At 45.9% G+C, this 24,294-nt stretch overlaps 3 protein-coding genes across 10 annotated transcripts in view; 2 read left to right on the top strand and 1 right to left on the bottom strand.

Moving 5' to 3' along the window:
• The window catches only part of DOP1A (DOP1 leucine zipper like protein A), a 76,963-nt gene extending 76,100 nt beyond the window's left edge, over window positions 1-863 (top strand). For all 4 annotated transcript variants that reach the window (XM_077305814.1, XM_077305795.1, XM_077305820.1 and 1 more), the window contains one exon: window positions 269-863. In XM_077305814.1, the coding sequence (XP_077161929.1) occupies window positions 269-574 (306 nt within the window). In that variant the 3' untranslated portion in view covers window positions 575-863. The remainder of the gene's footprint in view (window positions 1-268) is intronic.
• A 2,040-nt stretch (window positions 864-2,903) lies between these two features.
• Window positions 2,904-17,601, bottom strand: PGM3 (phosphoglucomutase 3). The gene is made up of 13 exons (XM_077305732.1): window positions 17,451-17,601; window positions 15,471-15,676; window positions 13,473-13,657; window positions 12,717-12,784; window positions 12,448-12,581; window positions 11,474-11,669; window positions 11,217-11,371; window positions 10,059-10,142; window positions 9,544-9,642; window positions 8,228-8,344; window positions 6,783-6,905; window positions 5,147-5,320; window positions 2,904-3,112 (listed from the first exon to the last, which is right to left on the bottom strand). The coding sequence occupies exons 2-13, from the start codon at window positions 15,672-15,674 to the stop codon at window positions 3,023-3,025; spliced, it is 1,629 nt and encodes a 542-aa protein (XP_077161847.1). The 5' UTR covers window positions 15,675-15,676; window positions 17,451-17,601; the 3' UTR covers window positions 2,904-3,022.
• Window positions 12,978-22,958, top strand: RWDD2A (RWD domain containing 2A). 5 transcript variants are annotated; one of them, XM_077305760.1, is made up of 3 exons: window positions 12,978-13,271; window positions 20,762-20,986; window positions 22,260-22,958. In XM_077305760.1, the coding sequence occupies exons 2-3, from the start codon at window positions 20,786-20,788 to the stop codon at window positions 22,935-22,937; spliced, it is 879 nt and encodes a 292-aa protein (XP_077161875.1). In that variant the 5' UTR covers window positions 12,978-13,271; window positions 20,762-20,785; the 3' UTR covers window positions 22,938-22,958. The 5 variants fall into 5 exon arrangements, with proteins under 5 accessions (XP_077161875.1, XP_077161892.1, XP_077161866.1 ...); XM_077305777.1 differs by lacking the exon at window positions 12,978-13,271 and adding an exon at window positions 17,597-17,750; XM_077305751.1 differs by lacking the exon at window positions 12,978-13,271 and adding an exon at window positions 17,809-18,400.
• The last annotated feature ends 1,336 nt before the right edge of the window (window positions 22,959-24,294 follow it).

The following is a 24,294-nucleotide window of genomic DNA, read 5'->3' as shown; positions in this document are numbered from 1 at the left end:
CCAGGAGTTCTCTTTAATTGCAAGTTCAGTTAAAGAGAACAGGCTTGTGGGATTAATTTTAATCCCATGAAATTTTAATTTCTTCCAGTTGTCACATCCTGATCCTAGAGAGTTAGAAGGATATCTGGCTGTCTGATAGATTTCTAAGCTTTTGCCAACTGGAAGAAGTGTGCTGGGTTCAACCCGCCTGCTTCTTAATGATGAAAGACTTCCCGTCCAAATGTAGCACTGCTGGGTCTTATGTGCTTTTTCCTTGTACTTATCACAGAAGAATCCAGAAGAGGACAGCTCAGGGAAAACACTCCATTGGGACCCTGGTCACTTGCTCCTGACCACCTGTGCCATCCGCAGCATTGAGCAGCTTCTGCCTTTCTTCAATGTCCTGAGCCAAGTTTTTAACAGCAAAGTCACCAGCAGGAGCGCTGTCCATTCGGGGAGCCCCATGTTTCACCCAGCCTCATTCCCCAACAAGGACATCAAAATGGAGAACCAGAAGACATTCTCCAGTAAAGCAAGGCAAAAAATTGAAGAGATGGTAGAGAAGGACTTTCTGGAAGGTGTCATAAAGACATAAGGCATCAAAAGCAAAATGTTCCTCTTAAATGTAAGGTATTTTCAGCAGCAACCACTCCATCCTTCCAGAGTGTATAGTTTCCTTTTTTCATACTTTGTATGTAATGTAAACTTCAGGATGTATTTAATTTAAATATCTGTAAATAAGTTCTGGATGTGGCCTGAATCAAGTTCTAATATCATTGGCTCATATTGATTATGGTGCCTAATATTTATGGTACATTTTGTTTGTCATCTTGAGTTCTGTTGTTCAGAAAATCGACAATACAAGTTGCACACTTTTTTTGAAAGCTGTCAAGGCTTTGTTATTGTCCCGCTCCCCCCAGAGTCCCGGGTGGGAGGCCAGACTCCCTGGCACGGTGTATTCTAGGCCACCCCAACTCACCCAAGCCGCTGTAGCTGTTGGGGTGGCAAAGAGCCCAGCAGGACTGGCCACGGTGCCTCCCCACCGTGCCGCAGTGACTGTGACCCATGCTGGGGTCACCCATGTGACCCATCACAGCGGTTCCTGGCCCAGCAGCCAATGCTAAGCCTGGGTGGGTGGCACCGGTGGACCGTGGAACTGGGCTGTTGCGGGGGGCAGCTGCTCCTCACTCTGATGACGGGTGCAACCCTTGGATGCCTCAGCAAGATGGAGGCAGGGCAGCTGTCAACACCAAGGCGGAGGGCAGGGGTTTTGAGCCCTTGGAGGGCGGGGCACAGGATGCTGGGAGGCATAAAAACGATGGGCCAGAGCCAGATGCTGAAAGTGGGAGGAGAGCGGAGAAGAGATGCAGAGGAGACAAAGGAGACAGTGAAAGCAGAGGAGAGATGGCAGGAGTGGGAAAGAGGGAAATTGAAGGATAGACAAAGGAGGAAGACAGCAAGGCAGTGGTAGACTGACGCTGGAGACAGACCCCAGCCCAGCACCCTGGGACGAGGCAGTGGAGGAAGACTCCACTCCTCCCCACCACCCATTTGGCACTCTCCATAAGGGGGAGTCAGCCCACAACAGCTGAGACAGGTGCTAGGGGTAGCCCTAGTTACTGGGCTGGGAAGGGGCCCCCACAGTTAAATTCTGTAGCCAACTACTTGGCTTAAAACAGGGAATGAGGATGTTAATAGATGAACACCTGTTGTCCTCTTTGATTCAGTAACTTAGACCTTTCCTTTCTTTTGAATATGCCATATGGGCCCAAACACTCACTCCTCTTACCCCTTCTGTCTTGGGTATGTTGCAGATATTGCATAGCCACAGTGCTGGAAGGATTTTCCAAAGGGACTCAATAAACTCTTTCTCCTCCAGAAGGTTAGGGTATTTAGGGGACATCGGAAGTTTAAAGGCACCATATATATTTTACAGCCTTCCTTTTGTCTTCAGCTTAAGTTTTGTGTGCCCCTTACTGGGCTTCAGAGAAAAGCTGGATGAGGGCATATGCTAGCAGATCTCCCCTTATGGCAGTCATTCTCAACTTTTTTACTGTTGAGAAACCACTGAAATGTTTTTTAGGCTTCAAGAAATCCTGGAAGTGGCACAATCATGCAGAATATGGTTGGGAAGTACATTTGTGTGCATGCCCATCTAGGGCCCCTCCCCTTTCGATCCACTCCAGGTCCATCATTGGCCATTTTGAGAGGGGGGGTCAACATAACCATGCATGGTCATATCACCTGATACATGTTTAACAAATTTAAATAATATATAAAATTAATTAATTCCCATCCTTTGGGAAACCCTTCCAGGGCCATCAAGAAACTCCAGGGTTTCACGAAACCCTGTCTGAGAAAGCTGGCCTTAGGGCATGGCCCCAAGCATGTACCCCTAAAGTCCACCCCCAAATATGCTACTCTTGTTCCCTAGTAACATAAAATATATTTTAAATTGGAAGCATAACCCAATCACCTACCGAATATTTTTTTTCCTACATGGATAAATATTATGAGGACCACATCAGCTCAACTCAACAGTCAGATTTTAGCAAGTCGTCCTTGTTTTTTAGTACATGAAAAGTAGAAGAGGGTTTTGACCACCAACACAGACTACGCTGAGGATTACAGGACCTTCCTGAACAAAAGCCAGATGGGGACAGGAGATGGCAATTGATCAAGACCAAGTAGAAAAAGCAAGCAATAGCAGATTATTGGGGCTCTCCATGGGCAATAAGACTGAATATTCAAGGCCAAAGCTTAGCACTGTACAAACAGTCAAAGTTTTACTGCTGTATTTTTCTAGATCCACTCTCAAGAGAGTATGCCTTTGCTAGAGCTAACATCTGTAGTGTCAACTAATTGTTTGGTGTAAAATGCACTAATCCCCCAAAATTCCAAACATGAAGCAACCACTTCTAATGGGATTTTTAATCAAGTTATTTGAGATTTATTGTGTACTACATGTTCATGTGACAAGAATACAGAAATAGGAAAAATCAAGAATACAATTTACATTTTATCTTGAAGAACAGTGATGCCTTCAACCCACAGGCTTGGGTTCTTCTCCTATACCTCCAGCTAAATGATATACAGCCAGGCTGACTTCATAGGCAAGGTTATCAGCATTCTCCTACAAGTGAAAACAATTAAAATAGAATGAAGAGATTATATTTAACCCAGATCCTCAGTTCATATTCGCAACTTCTTGAAAGCAACTTCTGGAAAGTTCCTGAAAGACTGAACAGGTAGAGTAAAGGTGACTTTAAGTCATTTGTAGCCAGAAATTAACTAGATACAGTGTGTAAAAATGGAATTTAAAAATTGGCTGGAGCAGAGGTCACAATAATAACATACAGAGCAGGAAGCTACAAAGGAGAGATTTTTTTTTACTTGGAGATCAGATGGGACTAGGTTTGAATTCAGCAAAAACAAAAAAAAGCCAGTTATTAATAATAACTTAAGGTGACTATCAATTCTCTGATTTGTTCAGCTACTGGTATAGATGAGCTCAAATAAAAGCTCAATGTGTTTGACCTTTACTAGCAGATATGCAGCTATACTGATCAACTGGGGTCACATGGGGCCACCTCAGCTGATCCTCTCAGGTGTGCTAGTCTCAGATTTCATCTCTCTGCTGAAAGGAAGCACAGACGTGCTGCCAAGAAGAATAAGTATCTGAAAAGAGAATGCCAGGTCAGACCGTCCAGTGAGTCAAGAGTTTATTCAGGCAGTCCAAGGGCACTGACAGGAGAGTTAAATCACAGGTAATTCCAAAGTTGCATCTACAATTCAGGTCTCCCGGCCCCAAGTTAATTTAGGCTGTCAGTCACCTCTCTGTCCTCACTCTGATAACTCCCAAAGTTCTGCAGTCAGCAACTGTCTTGCTAACCTGACATGGTGCCTTTTGGACCCTCTTTAAGCACATAGCCACTTGGCTTAATTGGCTCAGCTGTGCCTGGTGGACTAACAAGACATGGTGCTGCAACTGGAGGCTGGGCAGAAGAATAAGGAGATTCTGCAACAACTTTGGGGTCTAAGACCAGATATGCATGTAGCTCCATTCCCTTCTGCTAGTCAGAGCTCTCTGCCTATTGAGCATCTGGCTGGGCTAAGCTCCCATGCAGCTCCGGTGGAATTGGGAACTCCTGACAAGGTTCTTTCTCTGAGGAGCCCTCACTAACAGGACGTGGGCTTACAACATCAGGTATGCTTGTGATATGGAGGTCTCTCCCTGCCACATGCTAATCCTGGGTTGGATTGCCTTTCTAAAAAAAAAAATCCGTTTTTTTCTTCTCAGGTCCTTTGGATCTGAAAAAAATCAGGATTTCAGAAAAGAAAATAAACACCCACATTTCAATACCAAGCTTGTATTCAGATCCAGGATTTTTCCGAAATACTGAATTTTGGGGTGTCCAATAGACCTAAACTAAAAAAACACACACACACACACACTTTTTTGTATACCCTTACTGGAGACCACTGGAGATTTTCTGCATCAGGGCACTTGAAACAGCTTTATTGCTGTTCCATAATGAATGCACGTGCAGGAAGATGTATGTTTGTCTCACTTGATATATATGCCCAGTACATATACAACAATGTGATACTTATGAAGTCAAATCCAAATTGGGGAGAAAACTAATCTTCCTGAAAGGCCACAAATCAGTGCAGGGACAGATGAAAGGAGACAAGTCCCTCCCCCTGCATGTGCATGCTTATGTGTTTATCAGAAGTGCACACAAAGAGACCTTTTCGTCAGCCACTTGCCTCACCACCCCCCATTAGTTACAAGAACACAAGCCGTGGGATTATATTCATGACCTAAACCAGGAGTGGCCAAACTGTGGCTCTCCAGGTGTCCATGGACTACAATTCCCAAGAGCCCCTGCCAGCATGTCCATGGATACCCGGAGAGCCACTGTTTGGTCATCTCTAACCCAACAAAGAAATCCAAGAGGGAATGAAAAACAGAACGGTAATGGCCAAGGACAGGTACGAAGGACCACCGGAGGCGACTGGACCGAGCCCACCAGCAGTTGAACCCGAGGGCGTATAAACTGAACAAGAGTTGCAAAAGGAGAAAACTACAGAGGAGCCTCCTGCAGACGTTTAACATTCGTCCTGAGCACAGTGCGCTAAAAGGATGAAGGGCTCCAGTACTGACCTGTGTGTCTGCTTCAGCATAGACTCGGACGACATCTTCTGTTCCGGAGGGGCGAACAAAAGCTCGGGCCCATTTAATCTTCTTCACCAAGGCATTGATTTTCTCTTGCAGCCCTGGGGGTGTAACCGCCTGTCTTTCAGCATCGGTAGTGTCAATCACACGCCTGTCAGCAACCTACCGAAAGCCAAGGCAGTGAAGGAAAACAAGACATGTTGATTCATTACAGTTCTAAATGGGACCTAGGGATTTTGCAGCAACTACAGGATGAAAAAAACATCCTATTTTAAGAAGCAGAATCATTCAGCAGGGAAGGAAAGAAGGTTCAGATGTGAAGACTTCATGGCACGTTTTCTGTGGATTATCAAACCCTGCAGAACTTTTCGGAGCTGTGCTCTTCACCAGCTAACTCTTCCGAGTGCTCTTGCCCTGACCCATATTTCCCTTCTCTTCATTGCCTTTGCTAAAACAAGCAAGCTGTTCCTCCGACTGTGTCCATCTGTCATCCTCCAGACCCAGCTCTCACAACTGAACCTGCAGAGCAACAAGGTCACTGGGAATATTCCAGACCTATTCAGAACCTTCCAAGCTGCCATTTCTGCAAGATTCACACAGACAGGGGCATACTTGCAAAGGAGATCAAACAGGACAGGGAAAATTCTAAAGCTACTTTTAAAGCACAAGGGGGGGAGTGATGCACACATACGCAGCTGAGGGGGGGGCACCACAGGGAGATCATCTACGGCACCTTCAGTGGCCCAACTGGTGATTCCTCAAGCAATGCAATTTAGGTTCTAGACTCACCATCCTAATGATTAGTTTTGAAGGTCATTCTAGAAAGCAATCATCAGGATGTTTAGCTGCAGAATGGGTTGCTGTCAATGTGCATGGTGAAAAGCGTGCTGAGCATGAGGGCAAAAAGCTCCCTCTGCCAAGGCATTCTGTACAATAAAGTCATTCGCTGTGCCTTTCAGCAATGCAAAGAGCCGTCACCAACAAAGTCAGATCACAGCCAAACAACAAGACACCAACTACTGAGGAGCAAGTCGGGGAGGGCAAAAATCCTTGCCACAAACACGCATCACTCTAGGGCTAAAGCAGACACAGTGATCACACGTCTCCATTGTTCTGTCAAGGGTCAACTCTGTGGGCAGTCATGATACAGATCTATTTATCCAGAAAATGTATATGCCACCTCTCTGGAGACCTGCCCACCTGAGGATCCAATCAGCCCCTTGTTCAGCTTTGCCAATCAAAACGATATTCCCCACATTACTAACGTTTTTAAAGGGATGGGGGAAATACATGTCTTTTTCCTTTTAAGGTAGCAGCAGCAGGACAATCATAGTTTCAATTTAGCAAAACTGAACAGACAGATGAAGGGTTAATCCCATCTCTTCTATCTGCACAGTTGCAATCCAAAACAAGACTGATAAGAGAAATGAGATCATCTCTGCTTTGGCCCAAAAGCCAATGTGGGTTTATCTACTTCCTAGGAACAGAAAATGCTTCAGCATTTCAACTGCTGACCTGAAAACAAGGAACAGTCAGGAAAGAGAGCCTCCTCTGCAGTAGATCCCCAAGATGACCCTGTGCTGTAACTGAAAACTTTCCTGAAGACTGCTGGCCTCCTGCTCACCTTCACTTTGAGTTGCCGGTTTGGAAGATCTGTGTACATGGCATCCCACTGTTGTACTGTGAAGTTCTTCAAAGCCAAGATGGCTTCAATCACTAACATGTCTGAGATGGCATCTCCAACTGTCTAGTACATAAAAAGAAAAAGGAAAGTAGTGCAGCGGAGACAGCCTTAACATCAGCTGCTCATCCACTTGGTCACAATTCAGTGTATTTAAAAATTGCTAGTTCACAGGACTATTGTTCCATGTGGGAAGCCTATCAGCAACTTTCTTAGCAACAGATTCTGTTTCTGCATCGCTATACCTAAGCAGGCAGGATCTTGGTGTAGAGAATTAGTTAATATGAAGAGACAGGCTATTTCAGAACTGACCACTGGAACAGATACTGCAGAATCTAAACACCACCTCTGGATGTTCCTTGCCTGGCTGCCAAGCAATCCCTGGATCTCCTAGCTACACTACACACACGCCGTACGATAAATTAATAAACAGTGATGCAGCTGCTTGGACTGTGCCTGGCAATCGTTCCGAGACACGACCCATGTGCAGCAGGGAAATCCACATGCAGTCCAAACTAACTCTGCTCACCTTCTCTGTTCTACAATTGTCACAGGAGCAAGTTTCATTTTTATGCAAAACAGGCTCACTTCAATTGGCTGGATGTGAACTGTTTCCAGTTTGCAAAAGGAGCTTAGCTGAGTGCACATATTCCAGACCTAGTTTTAAATGGGTGGGCTTATTGGGAGTGTCAGGGCACCTTTGTTGATGCACAGAATGGCCCCCCCAGAGTTATCGTTAGGAATAAGAGCTCCCCAGCTTCTTAGGAATTAAATTCACATGATGGGATGAGTGCCACTGACAACCAAGACCCTAGAGCAGGGGTGGGCAAACTGTGGCCCTCCAGATGTTCATGGACTACAATTCCCATGAGCCCCTGCCAACATTTGCTGGCAGGGGTTCATGGCAATTGTAGTCCATGGACATCTGGAGGGCCAAAGTTTGCCCACCCCTGCCTTAGAGACCTGCTGCCCGTCTGAGTAGACAATACCGGCCTTGATGGACCAGTGTAAGGCAGCTTCAAGTGTTCATTCATGAACTCAAAACAAAAAAAATTGCACACTGGTCTCTACTACTCTCCATCCAAAGAAAGTCGTATTTTTAACACATTCTGATCAATGACAATCACTTGGACAAAGGGCATGTTGGAAATTGGAACATAGAATCTCTAACCCCCAATTTGTTGAAACTCAACATGCACCGCCTTTCCCAGTTTGGTTATAATTACGCAACACAGGCATGCCCTGGATTATTAACTACATCCAAAGTCTAACCCATCATAAGTTCACCTGCTGCATCCAATTCAGCACACAGACATTTGGCAACACCTCTGAAAACCTTAATGCTATGAATCCAGATGCAAAACTGAAATGGACATTGGGGTGCTTACCTGATTTATCAAATCAATTGTATTCTCAAGCATTTTTGCAGCTTCTCTTTTTCGGTTGTCTTTTTCATTTTCTGCCTGATGTCTTATTTTCTCTTCTGCAGCTTTACTGAATAATACCTAGAGGAATCGTAAAGCAGCAGCATAGACGTTTAGCTTGTTGAAATATAGCTATTACTAGCAAATGCTGGGAGCGATCGAGGGCAAAAGAAGAAGGGGATGACAGAGAATGAGGTGGCTGGATGGAGTATCTGAAGCAGTAGGTGCAAACTTAAATGGACTCCGGGGAATGGTAGAGGACAGGAAGGCCTGGAGGATCATTGTCCATGGGATCGCAATGGGTCGGACACAACTTCGCACCTAACAACAAAAAAGCATTTGCACTTCATGAGGACAAACTGGACCTATCCCTTAAAAACACTGTTGCTGTTGAATAGTGTTGCATCCCAGCCAAATCCTGCAGATCTTCCAGGATTACACCAGTTTTCTTCTTATTGTTTTCATGGTTTCACTCCAATCTCCTATCCACCTTTTGAATTATCAACCGAAACATAACCCAAATTCTATGCTTTACAAAGCAGAAAGAGAGAAACCTGAAAGCACTCCCTGAAAAGAAACAATTAGAAAACTTGATATAGGTAAAGGTATCCCCTGTGCAAGCACCGGGTCATGTCTGACCCTTGGGGTGATGCCCACTAGCGTTTTCATGGCAGACTCAATACGGGGTGGTTTGCCAGTGCCTTCCCCAGGCATTACCATTTAGAAGAAGAAGAAGAAGAGTTGGTTCTTATATGCCGCTTTTCCCTACCTGAAGGAGACTCAAAGCGGCTTACAGTCGCCTTCCCATTCCTCTCCCCACAAAAGACACCCTGTGGGGTGGGTGAGGCTGAGAGAGCCCTGATATCACTGCTCGGTCAGAACAGTTTTATCAGTGCCATGAGGAGCCCAAGGTCACCCAGCTGGTTGCATGTGGGAGAGTGCAGAATTGAACCTGGCATGCCAGATTAGAAGTCCGCACTCCCAACCACTACACCAAACTGGATCTCCCCAGCAAGCTGGGTACACATTTACCCCCCAGCAAGCTGGGTACTCATTTTACTGACCTCGGAAGGATGGAAGGCTGAGTCAACCTTGAGCCGGCTGCTGGGATCGAACTCCCAGCCTCATGGTCAGAGCTTCAGATAGCATGTCGCTGCCTTACCACTCTGCGCCACAAGAGGCTAGGTACAACAAGCCAAAAAGCAACTCTGTTATCCAGCCTAGGTATGAAGCCAACAGCAAAGAGCAGACAAAGAGACGGCATGAGCCACAATACCTACAGTGCCATGACCATTTGCTTCAAAGTAAACTCCGACATCGAACTCCTGGGCCTTGTGATGCAAGTGCTTCACTCCTGTTTTGGCACAGTGGACAGGCACCTGGGACAGACAGATGGAATGAGCAATCCACAGCACAGCTACAGCCTCATAATTCTGGGTGCACATGGCTAGCATTCACCTCCTATCAATGACAGAACTCCACTCTTACCCTTACAGCCTGTGGACTCAGTCCAGCCAACAGAAGGTCAGATTGAGAAATGTTATTTATGATTTTACAGAATGAAAAGGTTCCTAGGCCTCAAAACATGTGTGCTGATTTTGACTAATAATGCAGAAAAGCTAAATTTGGTAGGTTCTCCCTATCCATCTATGCCACTGTATGCAATTTTTGGTCCCCAGAAGAATCAACTGAGCAATTAAGGTTCTGTAAATTATTTCTTCCACCAATTATTAGGGTTGGGTTATTTTTCACTGAGATTTTAAGTGAGGTGGCATATAATAGTTAACCTAATTACCTTCATGGTTTCTTCCAAATAACGTGTAGAACTCCCATTGGCATATGCTGTTTGTATCACTGCCAGTGTTAAAGTCTGCCCAGTCTGAAAGAATGGAGGAACACAATTTTCGTATTAACACAAGAACAAAGTAGCAGTACACACATTCCAGTTTACAAACACGTAATAACATTTCACATTGCATAAGACTGTGCTTAAGCTAAACTTCCAGAACTTAAGCAAAACTGAATACAAGAAAACAACTATACAGGCAAAGGCCAACAGTGTACCTTTACTATCAACTGTTATCCTACGTTTCACCTTTGCAAAAAGCTAAGCAGCAAATACATTTCGTTTCTCCCATCAACTCTACTATGTAGTCCCTATCAAGACCGCGCTGGGTCAAGGGAAGGGTCATCTCATCAAGCTATGGCAAAGGAAGGGTGGGAGGGGGCCACCATCTAGTTTTGCTACAGCACTTCTCCACACTGGTGAGGCAGGTCACCCTCAAATCCAACAAAGGACTGCCTCTTCAGATGCTGCAACTCCTACTGCCCCATTCTCCCCTAGAACACTCATCATTTCTTAAATTTCAGACAGCTGAAGACTCCTTTGTTGGGAGGGCCTGGTTTTACTCAAGGGTGAAGCATCTGCTTTGCCTGAGCAAGGCACCAGGCTCAATCTATTTGAAAAGGACCTTATAGTAGCAATGTTAATGATCTGTACTGCAGACCTCGAGGAGCTACTACCAGAGAGTAGACAATATTGATCTTGAAAGACTTCTGGTCCATCTCATTATAAGACAATTTCATGTGGGGAGAAAATGAAAATACGTCTCACACAACATCGGAGAGTAGCATTTCCTATTTGTACACATTACTAGTAATCTGGTAGATGCTTTCACCATTTTGTTTGAATAATAGATATAAGCTTAAATCCATCTAGGCTTCTTTAGCGGCAAGAGAAGGAGAATTTTCTCTTACTCCCCCCCCCCCTCATAGGAGAGTCCCAAATGTGTCCCTTATTTTGGGGGCCCCAATATTCCCCTGTCACCTAGAAGCAGCATTTCAGTTGGCACTTCTGAAAGAGGGGGGAATTGGCAGCCTCCCCTCCTCTGTGCCTCTCAGTACATCAGTCAACATTGACACCTTTAACCATGCAATGGATGCGAACAATTACCTTCACCAGAAGTTCTTTAAGGAAGGCACTGATCAGGGTTGCTATTTTATCTCCATCCAAAAGGTGGAAACGACCGGCATCGATATAGTAGTAAACTATTCGGTCAGCATCGCCATCAAATGAGCAACTTCTCTCACCTGTCTTCATTTCCAGACCTTACAAGCAGGCAGACAAAACCAAATTATTCAGAACCAAGAACTCTGATCTAAAAGTTCTATGAGAGCACAAGGAGGTATAAACATTTCGTAATTCCATACCCACAGGAGGTTTTTGATGCACTTTCACAAAATCGGCTCCACATAAGTGATTGAGTTTCCCTTTCAATCCATCATTGTCTATATGTATCCTAAGGCATCCTGGAAGGTAGGGCTCCAATTCTTTGAGTTTCAGAGCCCCTATGCCATTGGCACAATCTATCTTCAGGCACACATGACCATCCCTTTGACTGGCAGCCTGCAGGAAAGGAAGCACAAACAAGGACCTCAGAATAGCTCCCCCTCACCCCCTTCCAACCACTCACAAGCAGTGTACTGAAGCAAAGAACTCAATGCCATAAAGTACAAAATCCATTCAGTTATGTTATATCAGGTGGGAAGCAACTGTGTTTACTAAGGGCCAAGTCTCATGGTCGTCAATTGGACACTTATTCTACCTTTCTTCATGAAACCAGGGTAACTTCCTAGAGTTTCTATGCATAAGATGATAAAAGTTGTCACAGTTTTGAAAGCAAGATATAATGGGTTGGATCTAGCCCAGCTTTTCTACAATTGCAAGGGCTTCTGCCCATAGAGAACAACCTTCTCAGCAGTAGCTCCCATGACAGCCCAAGCACTTTAAACATCTGTTCCCTGGTGGGGCAGGGCACAGGACACCAGGAATAGCTTGAAGGGAAGAGGAGAGGGGAGAAAAAAAACTATCCTTCCACTTCCACCAGCAGAAAGTTCCATTGGATCCAACCCATTACATATAACTCATTCAGAATGAAAAGCTTGTTTCTAAAACAATATTCTAAAACATAAGCAATGGTAGGCTTTATCAGGAAGATCCAAATAAAGTAATCCCCACAGCTATAAGGGCACCCATTCCATTTTGCCCTGCAGTGCATTCACATTAGAAGCAGCACTCTCATGAGGTTCTTAATCGGAGGGCAATCACATAGGTACAGAGGGCCTTCTCTAAAGGTGTCTAAGTATAGGTCCAATTGCAACCCCAAAATACAAGGTTCCTTCACCTGTTTGGTAAGCTCTGTAAAAGCCTTGGATAACTTTTGGTAGTAACCTTCCATCGTTGCTGTCCCATAGTTCCCATGAGTATTTCGACAGCAAACCATGTAATGTAGCTGTGGTGTTGTCACTAAGCCGTAGTCTAGTAAAATAAAGTCACAATTGTCAAAGTTGACACTATTCTCTTTTAAGGACACAATGGCTTTGAACATTATGTAACAAAGAAGGAACTTCCATCAACACTGAGGTTCTTTTTAGCGGAGCATTCAGAACATACCATGGTATTGTCCTCCAAGGGCAGATACACCATCAATGACTGACTCAGAAAGCTTCTTGCTGCTAGACCTGGAAGAAAGAGACAGGTCACTTTTGTTGAAACCACACACGCCGGCCGGGAGAAGGCTCCAGAGAGCCTCGGGTGGGGGGTGGGCCGGGCAGCCTTCTCCCGGCCGGCGGAGCGGCCTCGCCGCATTGGTGACACGGCGAGGCTGCTCCACCGGCCGGGAGAAGGCTCCAGAGAGCCTCGGGTGGGGGGTGGCCCGGCCAGCCTTCTCCCGGCCGGCGGAGCAGCCTCGCCAGGGCGGCAATCACCGCCAGAAGCCGCCGCCACCTGAGCCCCAGGAGCCGCCCGCCAGCCTCGCTCCCTTTGCCAGGGTGGGAATTGCCGCAAGAAGCCGACGCCGACGCCTCCCAAGGCCCCGGAGCCGCCCGCCAGCCGCGGGGAGAAGGCCAACCAGCGCACCGCCCAGCAGGAGCTCAAGCTGTGGCCGCGCGCCGAGATCTACGAGTCGTCACTGAGCTGGACCAGCAGCACTTCAACGCCAGCCAGCCGGTGAGTGAGCTGGGGCCACCAGCGCTCCGCGCCGCTGCCAGGGGCTCCCTGCGCGGAAAGGCTAGCGCCCATTGTATTTAGACATACAATGGGCTTTGCCTCTAGTGTTTCATAAAATAAGGGCCTTTCTGGCAAGGATAGGCACCACTCAATTTTTACATTATGTATTTCTCTAAAAATTTTAACCAGGTTTATAGCTACCTAGTATCTCTGCCAATAACAACAAAGGCATCGTGCTGAAGGTCCACTGCTTCCTTCTGGCAAATATCAATCAGCACAGTCCGCAGTTCAGGTTCTTCTGCATTGGCCAAGCATGTTGCATGTTCCTCCCAGGAAGGTGCCAGCATTTCACCCAAAGGATCAATCAACTTCACACCATTATCTTCCTTGAGAGAAGATAAGAATTCATTGCTATATATGTCAAATATCAACCAGTTATCTTACATCATAAAGTTGACCCTTTTCCAACATGGCCACAATTTGAAACACAATCTAGCTATCCGTTGGCCTCTGGGAAGGTGACACTGCTGTCAACAGGTCTGGAGTTACTATACAGCAAGGTGAGGCAAGCAAATACCACTCATTTCTATGACCCCTGAATCAAAAGACAGTTCCTATCCATGTTAGGCCCAGACAGCAAACAACTTCCAACTGGAGAAAAATCTGGCTTGAGGGATAGTGTCATAGTAAGAACTGTCTGTTCTTCAAACTTTAACAATCCACTGCATAAACCTGGCCAACCACATACACTGGAAACAGACAACCCTTTTCTGACAATTACAATTAATGTCCTTGGTAGGCTTACTTTTAAAAAGTAAGTTTTTCTATAGATTTAGGGCAGAAAGAGGGGGACAGGATAGGAGGAAGAACTGCAAGAACTGAGTAACCAAAGCCCATTAAAATCTGTTGACAGTTTACAAATAATCAAGATAAATCCAAATGAGGAGATGGAAAACTTTGTCCCTTGATATTTAAAACAGAGGAAATATAGGATTTATATGTAGCATATTAGAATAAAATCTCCTGGGCATGCTTAAGTGCTGCTGAAAACCATAGGATTTAAGCCCTTGTGTGGTGACCTTTGCAGCCCTATATCAGACTAAAAGGTAAAGGTAAAGGTATCCCCTGTGCAAGCACCGAGTCATGTCTGACCCTTGGGGTGACGCCCTCCAGCGTTTTCATGGCAGACTCAATATGGGGTGGTTTGCCAGTGCCTTCCCCAGTCATGACCGTTTACCCCCCAGCAAGCTGGGTACTACTTCAGCCTATATCTACTGACTTCAGTGGTTTAAAACTGGAAAAACTCGGCATAGGTTTCCACTGTAGATCATGCGAAATCTAAACATCTTTGGGTCCTGAAACATCAGCTCAGTTCATCAATAAAATAAGCTGGCTGAAGAGGTTCTGTAGATTCATACTTTATAGGAATTGGTGAAAAATGGTTTACTACATAGCTAAAGAGCCTCTTGTGGTGCAGAGTGGTAAGGCAGCCGGCTGAAAGCTTTGCCCATAAGGCTGGGAGTTCAATCCAGCAGCCGGCTCAAGGTTGACTCAGCCTTCCATCCTTCCGAGGTCGGTAAAATGAGTACCCAGCTTGCTGGGGGGTAAACGGTAATGACTGGGGAAGGCACTGGCAAACCACCCCGTATTGAGTCTGCCATGAAAACGCTAGAGGGCGTCACCCCAAGGGTCAGACATGACTCGGTGCTTGCACAGGGGATACCTTTACCTTTTTACCTTTTACATAGCTAAAAAGAGCCTCTTGTGGCACAGAGTGGTAAGGCAGCAGACATGCAGTCTGAAGCTCTGCCCATGAGGCTGAGAGTTCATTCACAGCAGCCGGCTCAAGGTTGACTCAGCCTTCCATCCTTCCGAGGTCAGTAAAATGAGTACCCAGCTTGCTGGGGGGTAAACTGTAATGACTGGGGAAGGCACTGGCAAACCACCCCGTATTGAGTCTGCCATGAAAACGCTAGAGGGTGTCACCCCAAGGGTCAGACATGACCCGGTGCTTGCACAGGGGATACCTTTACCTTTACCTAGCTAAAATTGACAAGGTTGGCCTAGAATAGCTCACCTTCCCATTCTATAAATCCCAAAATAGGCAACAGTGTAGCTAAAGATCTCAAAGATCCCTTTCATTAATGAATTATTCCCATTAACCGTTCTGTCCCTTAGCTGAACTGCTCATTCGCTTACTTCTGGGTTGTGGGAAGCCGTAACCATTACTCCAATTGTGGATCTGGTCTGCTTGGATCTCAACACGGCCAGCAAGCCCATGCGAAACATGGTATGATTGAGGTTCTCTGCCTTGGTACGGAATCCGGCCGTTCCATATTGAGAGGAAAGCCCCAGAGGCTTACTATGGAATGCTGAGTACTTTGTAACAGTTTCGAAGTCCATTCCTGAAAAGAAGGGAAAATGATAGTAGTACTATTAGCATTCAAGATGTGCACGTAGTCAATAACAAAACCTAAAAGGAGATGATCAAAACTTCACTTACACCAGAATCATATTACACACACACATATAGGACAGCCTTTCTCAGCCTTTGTACTACTGAGAAACCCATGAAGTGGTTTCAAGAACCCCCGATGTGGCCCAGTCATGCAGAATGTGATTTATTTAATTAATGTATTACATTTGGATATAGCTGTATACATACCCAACTGGGGTCCCCTTCCCTTCCCACCCCCTCCCAGCCCATCATTGGTCATCATGGGAGGGGGGAATGGGTCAACAAGACCATATATGGTCATATAACCCAATAAATGTTATCAAATTTTAAAATATATATTAAAAAATTAATTATCACTCATTTGAGAAATCCTTCCAGGGCCATCAAGGAGCCCCGGGGTTTCACAAAATACTAGTTGAGAAAGCCTGGTATAGGATGTAGACACTTAAAACCAGTAGATGGAGGAGGGGCTTACACCTATTTGTACACTGAACCAGACTAAATTAATCTCAGACAATATAAAAAAGCCCTCAGACAAGCACTGAATATCATGAGATGGTGGAAGTTAACAGGGCTCTATAGGGCATTATTTCCATTGTTTTGCCTCCCTTTACTGCCAACAGTATTTTCATTATGTTGGCCAATCTTGCTTTCGTGGTGGCTTCAGTTCCAGTGAATGGAGAACAACGTAAGCACCTTCAGGTCCCTACTGGGAAGACAAGCAGAGTATTAAGGAAGTCAATAAACTGACTCCAGCAAGCAAACAATCAAATTCCAAGGCTAAAGAGCCAGATTCCAGGTGTTACCCACTGCTGGGCTGGACGATCACTACAAAAAGATTGTTTGTGGAATTGGGTGCGTCCTTGTGGGTCAGAGGAAACCAGTCCACATGGCATGTCTTACCCTGCTGCTCCTTCTATTGAGTGGTTCATTCCAGGACTATTTTGTCTACTATTAACAGGTTCCCATTCTGTCCAGTTTCAGAATATGTCAGATTGCTACTCTCCATCAAAGTATCCCAACATATGCTTTTAAGGTGTGAGATTCTGTGCTGTTGCTTATAAGACACATCAGCAATGGGTGACTAAGTATTTTATTTTAATCATTCTTGCTGTTTTAATGTATAAAATATTCCTTTTACAGCTGCTGATTGCCCACGTAGACATTTGTTTTGAACATTTTCACTTTGCTGGTCTGAAACCATATTAACAAATACTGAACCATTAATCCAGGCTTTCTCCTCCAGGGTTTCAGGGGACCTTGGGATTTCCCGAGGGCCCTGGAAGGGTTTCCCAAATGGGTGGGAGTTAATTATTTTTAATATATATATTTAAAATTTTGTTAAACATTGATTGGGTGATATGACCCTGTGTGGTCATGTTGACCCCCCTTTTCAAAATGGCCAATGAGGGGCCTGGAGGGGGTGACAAGGGGAGGGCCTCAGGTGGGTGTGTCCACAGCTATTTTCCTCAACCATCATCTGTAGGATGAGAAAGGCTGCGCTGACCCCACAAACTCCAAAAGACTCTTACTCTTCCCGCCCTGCGCCTGCAGCCCCTTGCCCACCCTTCCTTGCCCACCCTTCCTTGCCCACGAAGAAGACGCAGGGCTGGGGCGAGCAGTGTGGCGCGGCCAGGCGGGGGGGTCTGCGGAGAAGCGACTCCTCCCCCCCGCGTCCCCTTTGCCGGGCCCAGGAGTCCAGCGCCGCCCCACCGGCTTACCTGCGCTGCCCCGCGCTCAGCCCGCGGACGTGGCTGCCTCGCCGCCCAGCCTTTCCGGCTCCTGCCGGTCCCGCCTCCCGCCCTTTCTCCCTCCTCGGCCCCAATCGCGGCGGCGCTTCTTCCACAGACTCCGCCTGCCTCGCCCGGGGGGAGAGCAGCAAGGGGTTCGGCCTTGGAGAGCAGCACCGCCCGCCCCGGCACTCCCGGGCAGCTCCTCGCCTCCCCCCCGCGGCCCGGAGCCTGGCCGGCCGGAGAGGACGTGGACTGCCCAGAGCCCGGGGCCGCTGCGCGCACAGCCAGGTAGCGAGCGGAGCCTGCAGGCGAGCCTCGATGAAGACGCCGGGGGGGGGGGGTGAACATGCCTCACCCCCCCCCCCCCAAAAAAAGGAAGGACAAGCCCTGGGGGGGGGGGGAAGCATGTTCCCGCGTTCTGCAGCAGACTTCCACTGCCGGAGGCGCGCAACAGGTGGCGCAGGTGGCGCTGGGCGCTCCGCCTCTCCCGGAAGGCTGCCTCTGCTCTCTTCGGAGGGGCCAGGGCTGCTGGAGAGCTGGTGTCGCAGCCACGGCTGTGCCATCCCTCGGCAGTCTGTTGCGCCTGCCCACGAGCGACTCCGGGCCGCCTCCAGAAAGAGCCGCGCTTCCGCCGCTTTCCGAGGCAGCCCTTTAATTTCGCGCATGCTCAGGGAGTTCGAGCCTCGTGGCGCTCAGTCGGCGGCTGGGGATGCCGCCAGGGGCGCGGGAGGGTCTGCACGACAGCAAGGCTCGTGCAGCTCTCGGGACCAATAAGACTCCGGTCTGCCCCCCCCCCCCCATCTAAAGCGGCTGGGCAACGGGCACAAACGAGCTGGTGCCTGCTGGGGCCTCCGGGCCCTCCTGGGTCAGAACGGCCGTCCGTCTAGCCCTGCAGGCAGCCGGCTCCTGCTGTTACCTCCTGGCTTCGAGATTCAGAGGTTGACTGCCTCCTCGTGGGGAGGTCTCCTTCAGTCACCGGGACTAGCAGGCACTGATAGACTTCTATTTCAGGAATCCCATTGAATCCCCTTTGGGAGCTGTTCATAAGAACAAGGCCGGAGGATGGCCTGTTCAGCAGGCTCGTGAGAAAAGATCAGTTCCCCCTCCCCAGTTCTAGATCTTGTTCGGTATTCTTACTCCTGAGCAACACCGTTTAATTCCTGTCCTTGGGCCCAGTCAACATAAGCAATAGTGTTTGGTCACTGAATCCTGAGATGATCTAGCACAGCCACACCCCACGTTTCTTCCAGCTGTGCTGCTTGTGGGCTGCTGATATATTTAAAAAACTGATTTCCCTCTCCTTGTTGCTGTTCAGCCCATTCTACTATCTCAAATATCAATTGCTTGTTTAGTTTCATTCTTTGACAGAACAGACATTACTGGGGAGTCAGTGTGACCTGATTCAACTGGAAATTATCATTTGTCTGATTCCATGAAATGTCCGTGCTAGAAATGCTATGCCTAAAATGCTCCATTCACACAGAGATGTTCTTTCTTTGCAGTCATTAAGTAGTGCAGTTGTATCTGTGAATCAGTCCTTTAAGCAAACAATATGTACATGAAGTCTTCATGATGAAGATAATACATGTGCCTTTCGTATCCATGTACAATTCATTGCTTTTTAAACTGCCCTGAGGTCATGTTGGATTATATTGGATTCACAGCAATATTTTTCTTTAGTGGTGGTAATCACGGGTGGGAGATTGGGGCCGCATCTGTGGCTTGTTTGCTTGCTGCATTCGCTATGCCAGGCTTTCTCAACCCTCAGGTTTCTTGATGGCCTTAGAAGGGCTTCTCGAATCGGTGGGAGTTAATTTTTTATTCCAGGCACTTCACCAGGAATTTGGGTGTTTTTGATGCCTCCCTTTCTATGGAGGCAAAAGATACTAGAGTAGTCCAGCTGGCATTTTTCTACCTACCCCAAGCAAGGCTACTAGTTGCTATCTGTCCCAGGAAAATCTAGCCACGGTGATCTCCAGACTGGATTTCTGTAACTCGCTCTACATGGGCCTTCCCTTGTCCTTGACCCAGAAATTGCGACTGGTACAAAATGCAGCAGCTAGGGTTCTCACAAGGACAACTTGGAGAACCCATATCCAGAGCCAGTGCTGAGGCAGCTGCATTGGCTACCAGTTGCTTACTGGATCAAGTTCAAGGTTTTGGCATTGGCTTTTAAGGCCATCTGTGATTTGGGCCCAATTTATTTGAGGGACTGCCTGTGCCCCACACAGGGCATTACACTCTGTGAGTTTAAATAGACTGGAGATCCCTGGCCTCAACCCAGTTCCTCAGGGCCTGCAAGAAGGACCTCTTCCACCAGGCATCTGGTTGAGGCCAGGCTGAGAAAAGGTCTTTAACCCCTCCTCTGATTTTCCAGTTTAAGACATCTGGCAGATAGGAGGTAAGGTTAAAATGGGTGATGATTTTTAATGGTAAAGGTAAAGGTAAAGGTATCCCCTGTGCAAGCACCGAGTCATGTCTGACCCTTGGGGTGACGCCCTCTAGCGTTTTCATGGCAGACTCAATACGGGGTGGTTTGCCAGTGCCTTCCCCAGTCATTACCGTTTACCCCCCAGCAAGCTGGGTACTCATTTTACCGACCTCGGAAGGATGGAAGGCTGAGTCAACCTTGAGCCGGCTGCTGGGATTGAACTCCCAGCCTCATGGGCAAAGCTTTCAGACGGCTGCCTTACCACTCTGCGCCACAAGAGGCTCATTTTTTAATGGTATTGTTAGAATTATTGTTGTGAGCACTGTTGTTACAAGTCAGCATAGAAGTTAAACAATAATAAAATACTATTTTAAAAAAATTATTAAACATTTATCAGCTGATATGACCATATATGGTTATGTCAACCTGTCCCTCTCCCAAAATGGCCGATGTTGGGCTTAGTGGAGGCAGGGGAGGGGCCACAGGTGGGCATGTGCACAGTTATGCTTCTCAACTATATTCTTTATTATTGTGCCACTTCTGGGGTTTCTCGAAGCCTGAAGAATAATTGTGATGCTTTGTGTAGATCCAGCTTTAATTAAGAAATCTGGTCCTTAAAGAGCATCCGTATATGTAACTTTAAGCAGAGCATGACTAAACATGTAAATAACAGTAGCACCAGGCCTGTTACTTCCAAATGTTTATCTTGGTGTGACTTTCCATATTCACCACAGCACACTCATGTTTCTTAGCATTTATAACTGGAATTGATTCTACTGATGTAAAATGTGTCTTTGAACTCCTTTGACCTGAAATCAACACATAGCCACAAAGGAAGTGTTATTGATTTTATTTCTCCTGACTCCAGGTATTTGGCTTCACATCAGTAACAATGGCTGGGACAGTGAAAGAAAATATTGAGCTCCAGATGTCAGAACTAGAAATGCTTTTTTCCATGTTCCCTAAAAAAGGAGAAATTACCCTTCAGGATGACAACACTTTTCTTAATGTTCAGCAGTACTTGAACAATGTGAGCGAAGCTCTGCCACATAAGATTGAATATATGGTTTCTGTTGCCATTGATGAATCAAAGGTAAGACCGTCTGTTTTGGTGAGTGTAGCTCAGGGCGTTTTCTTTTGCTTTGACAGATTTGCCTTATTTCCTTCTGAAGAAGGAACTTGATCCTAAACATTCGTGCCAGTACAACAGTATCTGCAGGCAGAGATAATCTTGAGCCAATATCCTAGACAGCCCTTGCAATTGAGAAATGCACATTAAGTTAGTGGTTCTCAAACTGTGTGTTGGGAGTTACTCGCAGGAAGGTCTAGAAGCCAGGAAGAATAGGGTAAGCTGGAAGAAGAGATTCTTAAAGGCTCGATGGCAAATTTGGGGCTTCACAATGTGTGAAATGGCTAGAAATACAGCTGGTCACTTAACAGGGCTATTATAAAACATATAAACCTATTCAGTTAATGAATGGAAAGTTCTTTTTTTAATATTCAGAGCAGAATATGATGGAACTTGTAGGTATCGGGGGGAAAAACCCACCCTAGTAGATCTAGAATCTTGTTTCGGAATGCTTGGGAACTACTGCTTAAGCAACTGCATGCCTCACACTTCTCTCTGGAATTACGTATCTCGGACTAATCATATGGGGTGGTGTCACTGCTTTCCAGAATTGTCCCCAGTTCTCCTAGCTGTGGCTGTGGGTGGAGAACTCCTTAAGAGAACTGGCCTTACTGTGCACTGTTTTTGGTAGTAAAGCCTCAGTAATAAAAATGCTTGCAAAGCACTAGATGTGGCAACCAGTTCCTCTGTCTGCAATGAAAGGAGATCTGTAGAGACAAGACAGGGAAGAGAAGCAGGAAAGCAGTAGATGAAAAGTGAAGTTGCCAGGGATTGAAGTTACCAGGGACCCTCCGCATGCCAATATGATGCTCTAGTGTAAGGCCACAGCCCCACCACTTTTTGTGCTTTTGAGTGATGAAGAAAAACTGAAAGGTATTTAGGCTTGGGTATTGGTCATTTATAAATGTTTCTAAAAATTGTGTGACTGGCCAAGACTAGAGTCTCTTGTGACGCAGAGTGCTAAGCAGCTGAAAGGCTGTCTGAAAGCTCTGCCCATGAGGTTGGGAGTTCGATCCCAGCCACCCGCTCAAGGTTGACTCAGCCTTCCATCCTTCTGAGGTCAGTAAAATGAGTACCCAGCAGGGTAAGACATGCCATGTGGACTGGTTTTCTCTGACCCAAGGGTCAGACATGACTCGGTGCTTGCACAGGGGATACCTTTACCTTTAGTCAACACTGCACAGCTGCTAGAAATCTACACTTTATGATAGGTGGCTTTTTAAAATCTTGTTTTCAGGAGAGAGTGAATTTGCAGGTGACCTTGCCTTATGACTATCCTCATGCAGCACCACAACTTTTTGCAAGATCAGATGCTCTAGACAGGCAGCAGCAATTGCAGCTCAATAAGGATCTTGCTTCTTACATAGCTTCTTTGGAGTCAGATGAACTCTGCATATGGAGAGCAGTGCAGTGGCTGCAAGAAAATAGTTCACCCTATTTAGAAAACAGCAAAGTCTCCTCTGCAAGAGAATCAAAAGAAAAAGTAGTTAAAACGTTCTTTAATCGAATGTGGATTTACAGCCATCACATCTACAGACAAGAATTAAGGAAAAAAATCTTTGACTGTGCAAAAAAATTAAATCTGACTGGTTTCTGTTTAACTGGAAAACCTGGGATAATTTGTGTGGAAGGCGTCAAAGCGAACTGTGAAGAATTTTGGCATGTTATTAGATACCCAAACTGGAAACACATTTCCTGCAAGCATGTTGAGTGTGCGGAGATTGAAGGAAATGAAGATCACCTACGTCGCTTTCACAGTTTTGAAGATTTACAGTTTCAAGCACATGGGGATTATGGACTGAGGAATGACTATCACATGAATCTAGGCCAGTTCCTAGAATTCCTGAAGGAGCATCAAAGTGAACATATATTTCAGATCTTGTTTGGAATTGGAGGAAAATCTTCTGGTAACTAATAAAGAACCTTGTGTATTTAATCCTAATGTTTGTGCATTTAATACTAATTAAACTCATCCATGAATCTTCCACAGTAATAAATGTAAAACATCTGACAAAAAACTTGAGCATGCACACACGCACACAAAAGCTTTACAATGTGTTCAGTAGATACAAAAGAGTTTATACTTTTCAAATTAATTCTGATGAAAAGCAAGTGCAAAGGAACCGACTTATAATAAACCTAACTATTGGTCTGTCTAGTCCAGTATAGCTAATCCTGACAGAAAGTCATTCCCAATACCATAATGTAAACATTTAAGGAATTTAAACTGCCCTAAGATTTTTTAAAAAATGATACAATGCAGTGGATGCAACTCTTATCCTCCTACTCCACTGAGTATGGTGTGAAGTCCTTCTCCAACTTATGTGGCTCTGCCATTAGAGGAAGATTCCTTGAAGAATGGTTGGATCCACGCCAGTGATATTATCTGACTCCCAAATGAAACAAAGTCACCCTGCAGGCAATACTCCTAAGTCTATTTGAGGTGATAAATTGGAAGCACTGATTGGTTGCATGATTCACTCACACATCCGTTCCCAACACTTCAGGTGCCAAAAATGTCTCTCCTCATTGCCTTGTTTTATGTATTTGGCATACAGATGACAGGATCAGTGGAATGCTGAGAGTTTGTCGGCAAAACTTGAGATAGAAGGCACTCTTGAATTAGGGCTCAAGCCACTTAAGGATCCAGTGACCAAAACTTTGGATTTTCCTTCGAAATTGGAATGCTAAACATGTCTACTCAGAAGTAAATTCCACTAAATCCAATAGGACTCGTTTTCAGTTAAATATGTGACAAGATAACAGCTTGAAAGTAGAAAACTCTAAGTCTCAGTGGCCGGAGGAAACTAGAATCTTCTACAATAGCACCATCCTTCCTTTCCCCTGTACCCACAAACACAGCTTCTATTATTAGCACATTTGTAGTTAGCCTCCCCTTCAAGTGGCTGATTTGCATGTAGGACTTCAAAGACCCAGGTAATGTATAATTACAGAGATGAAAATACCTGGCTGTGATTTTCCCCCACAAAGCTACCAAGCTCAGTGCTTATCAGTATACTGATAGAACATCATTGTTCTCCATGCCCGTCTAGCTACCACATCTATATGTGGAAGAGGAATAGAGGCAGGTTTGTAAACTGCCCTGCATTAACTCGGCATGAGCCCTAGAAATTTATAATGTCTATGAGCTCCATAGCAGATACGCTGATGGAAAAGTGTTCCCTTCTACACCCTTCAGTTAAAAAATCTGATCATCACCAACCAAACTCGTACATGCTCATTTGGGATCATTAAAACCTGTTGCTTTGCAT

The sequence above is a fragment of the Paroedura picta genome, chromosome 1, assembly GCF_049243985.1.
Source record: "Paroedura picta isolate Pp20150507F chromosome 1, Ppicta_v3.0, whole genome shotgun sequence".
NCBI lineage: Eukaryota > Metazoa > Chordata > Lepidosauria > Squamata > Gekkonidae > Paroedura > Paroedura picta.
Note: the sequence above shows the minus strand (reverse complement) of the source record. Positions and strands in the feature narration are given on the sequence as shown.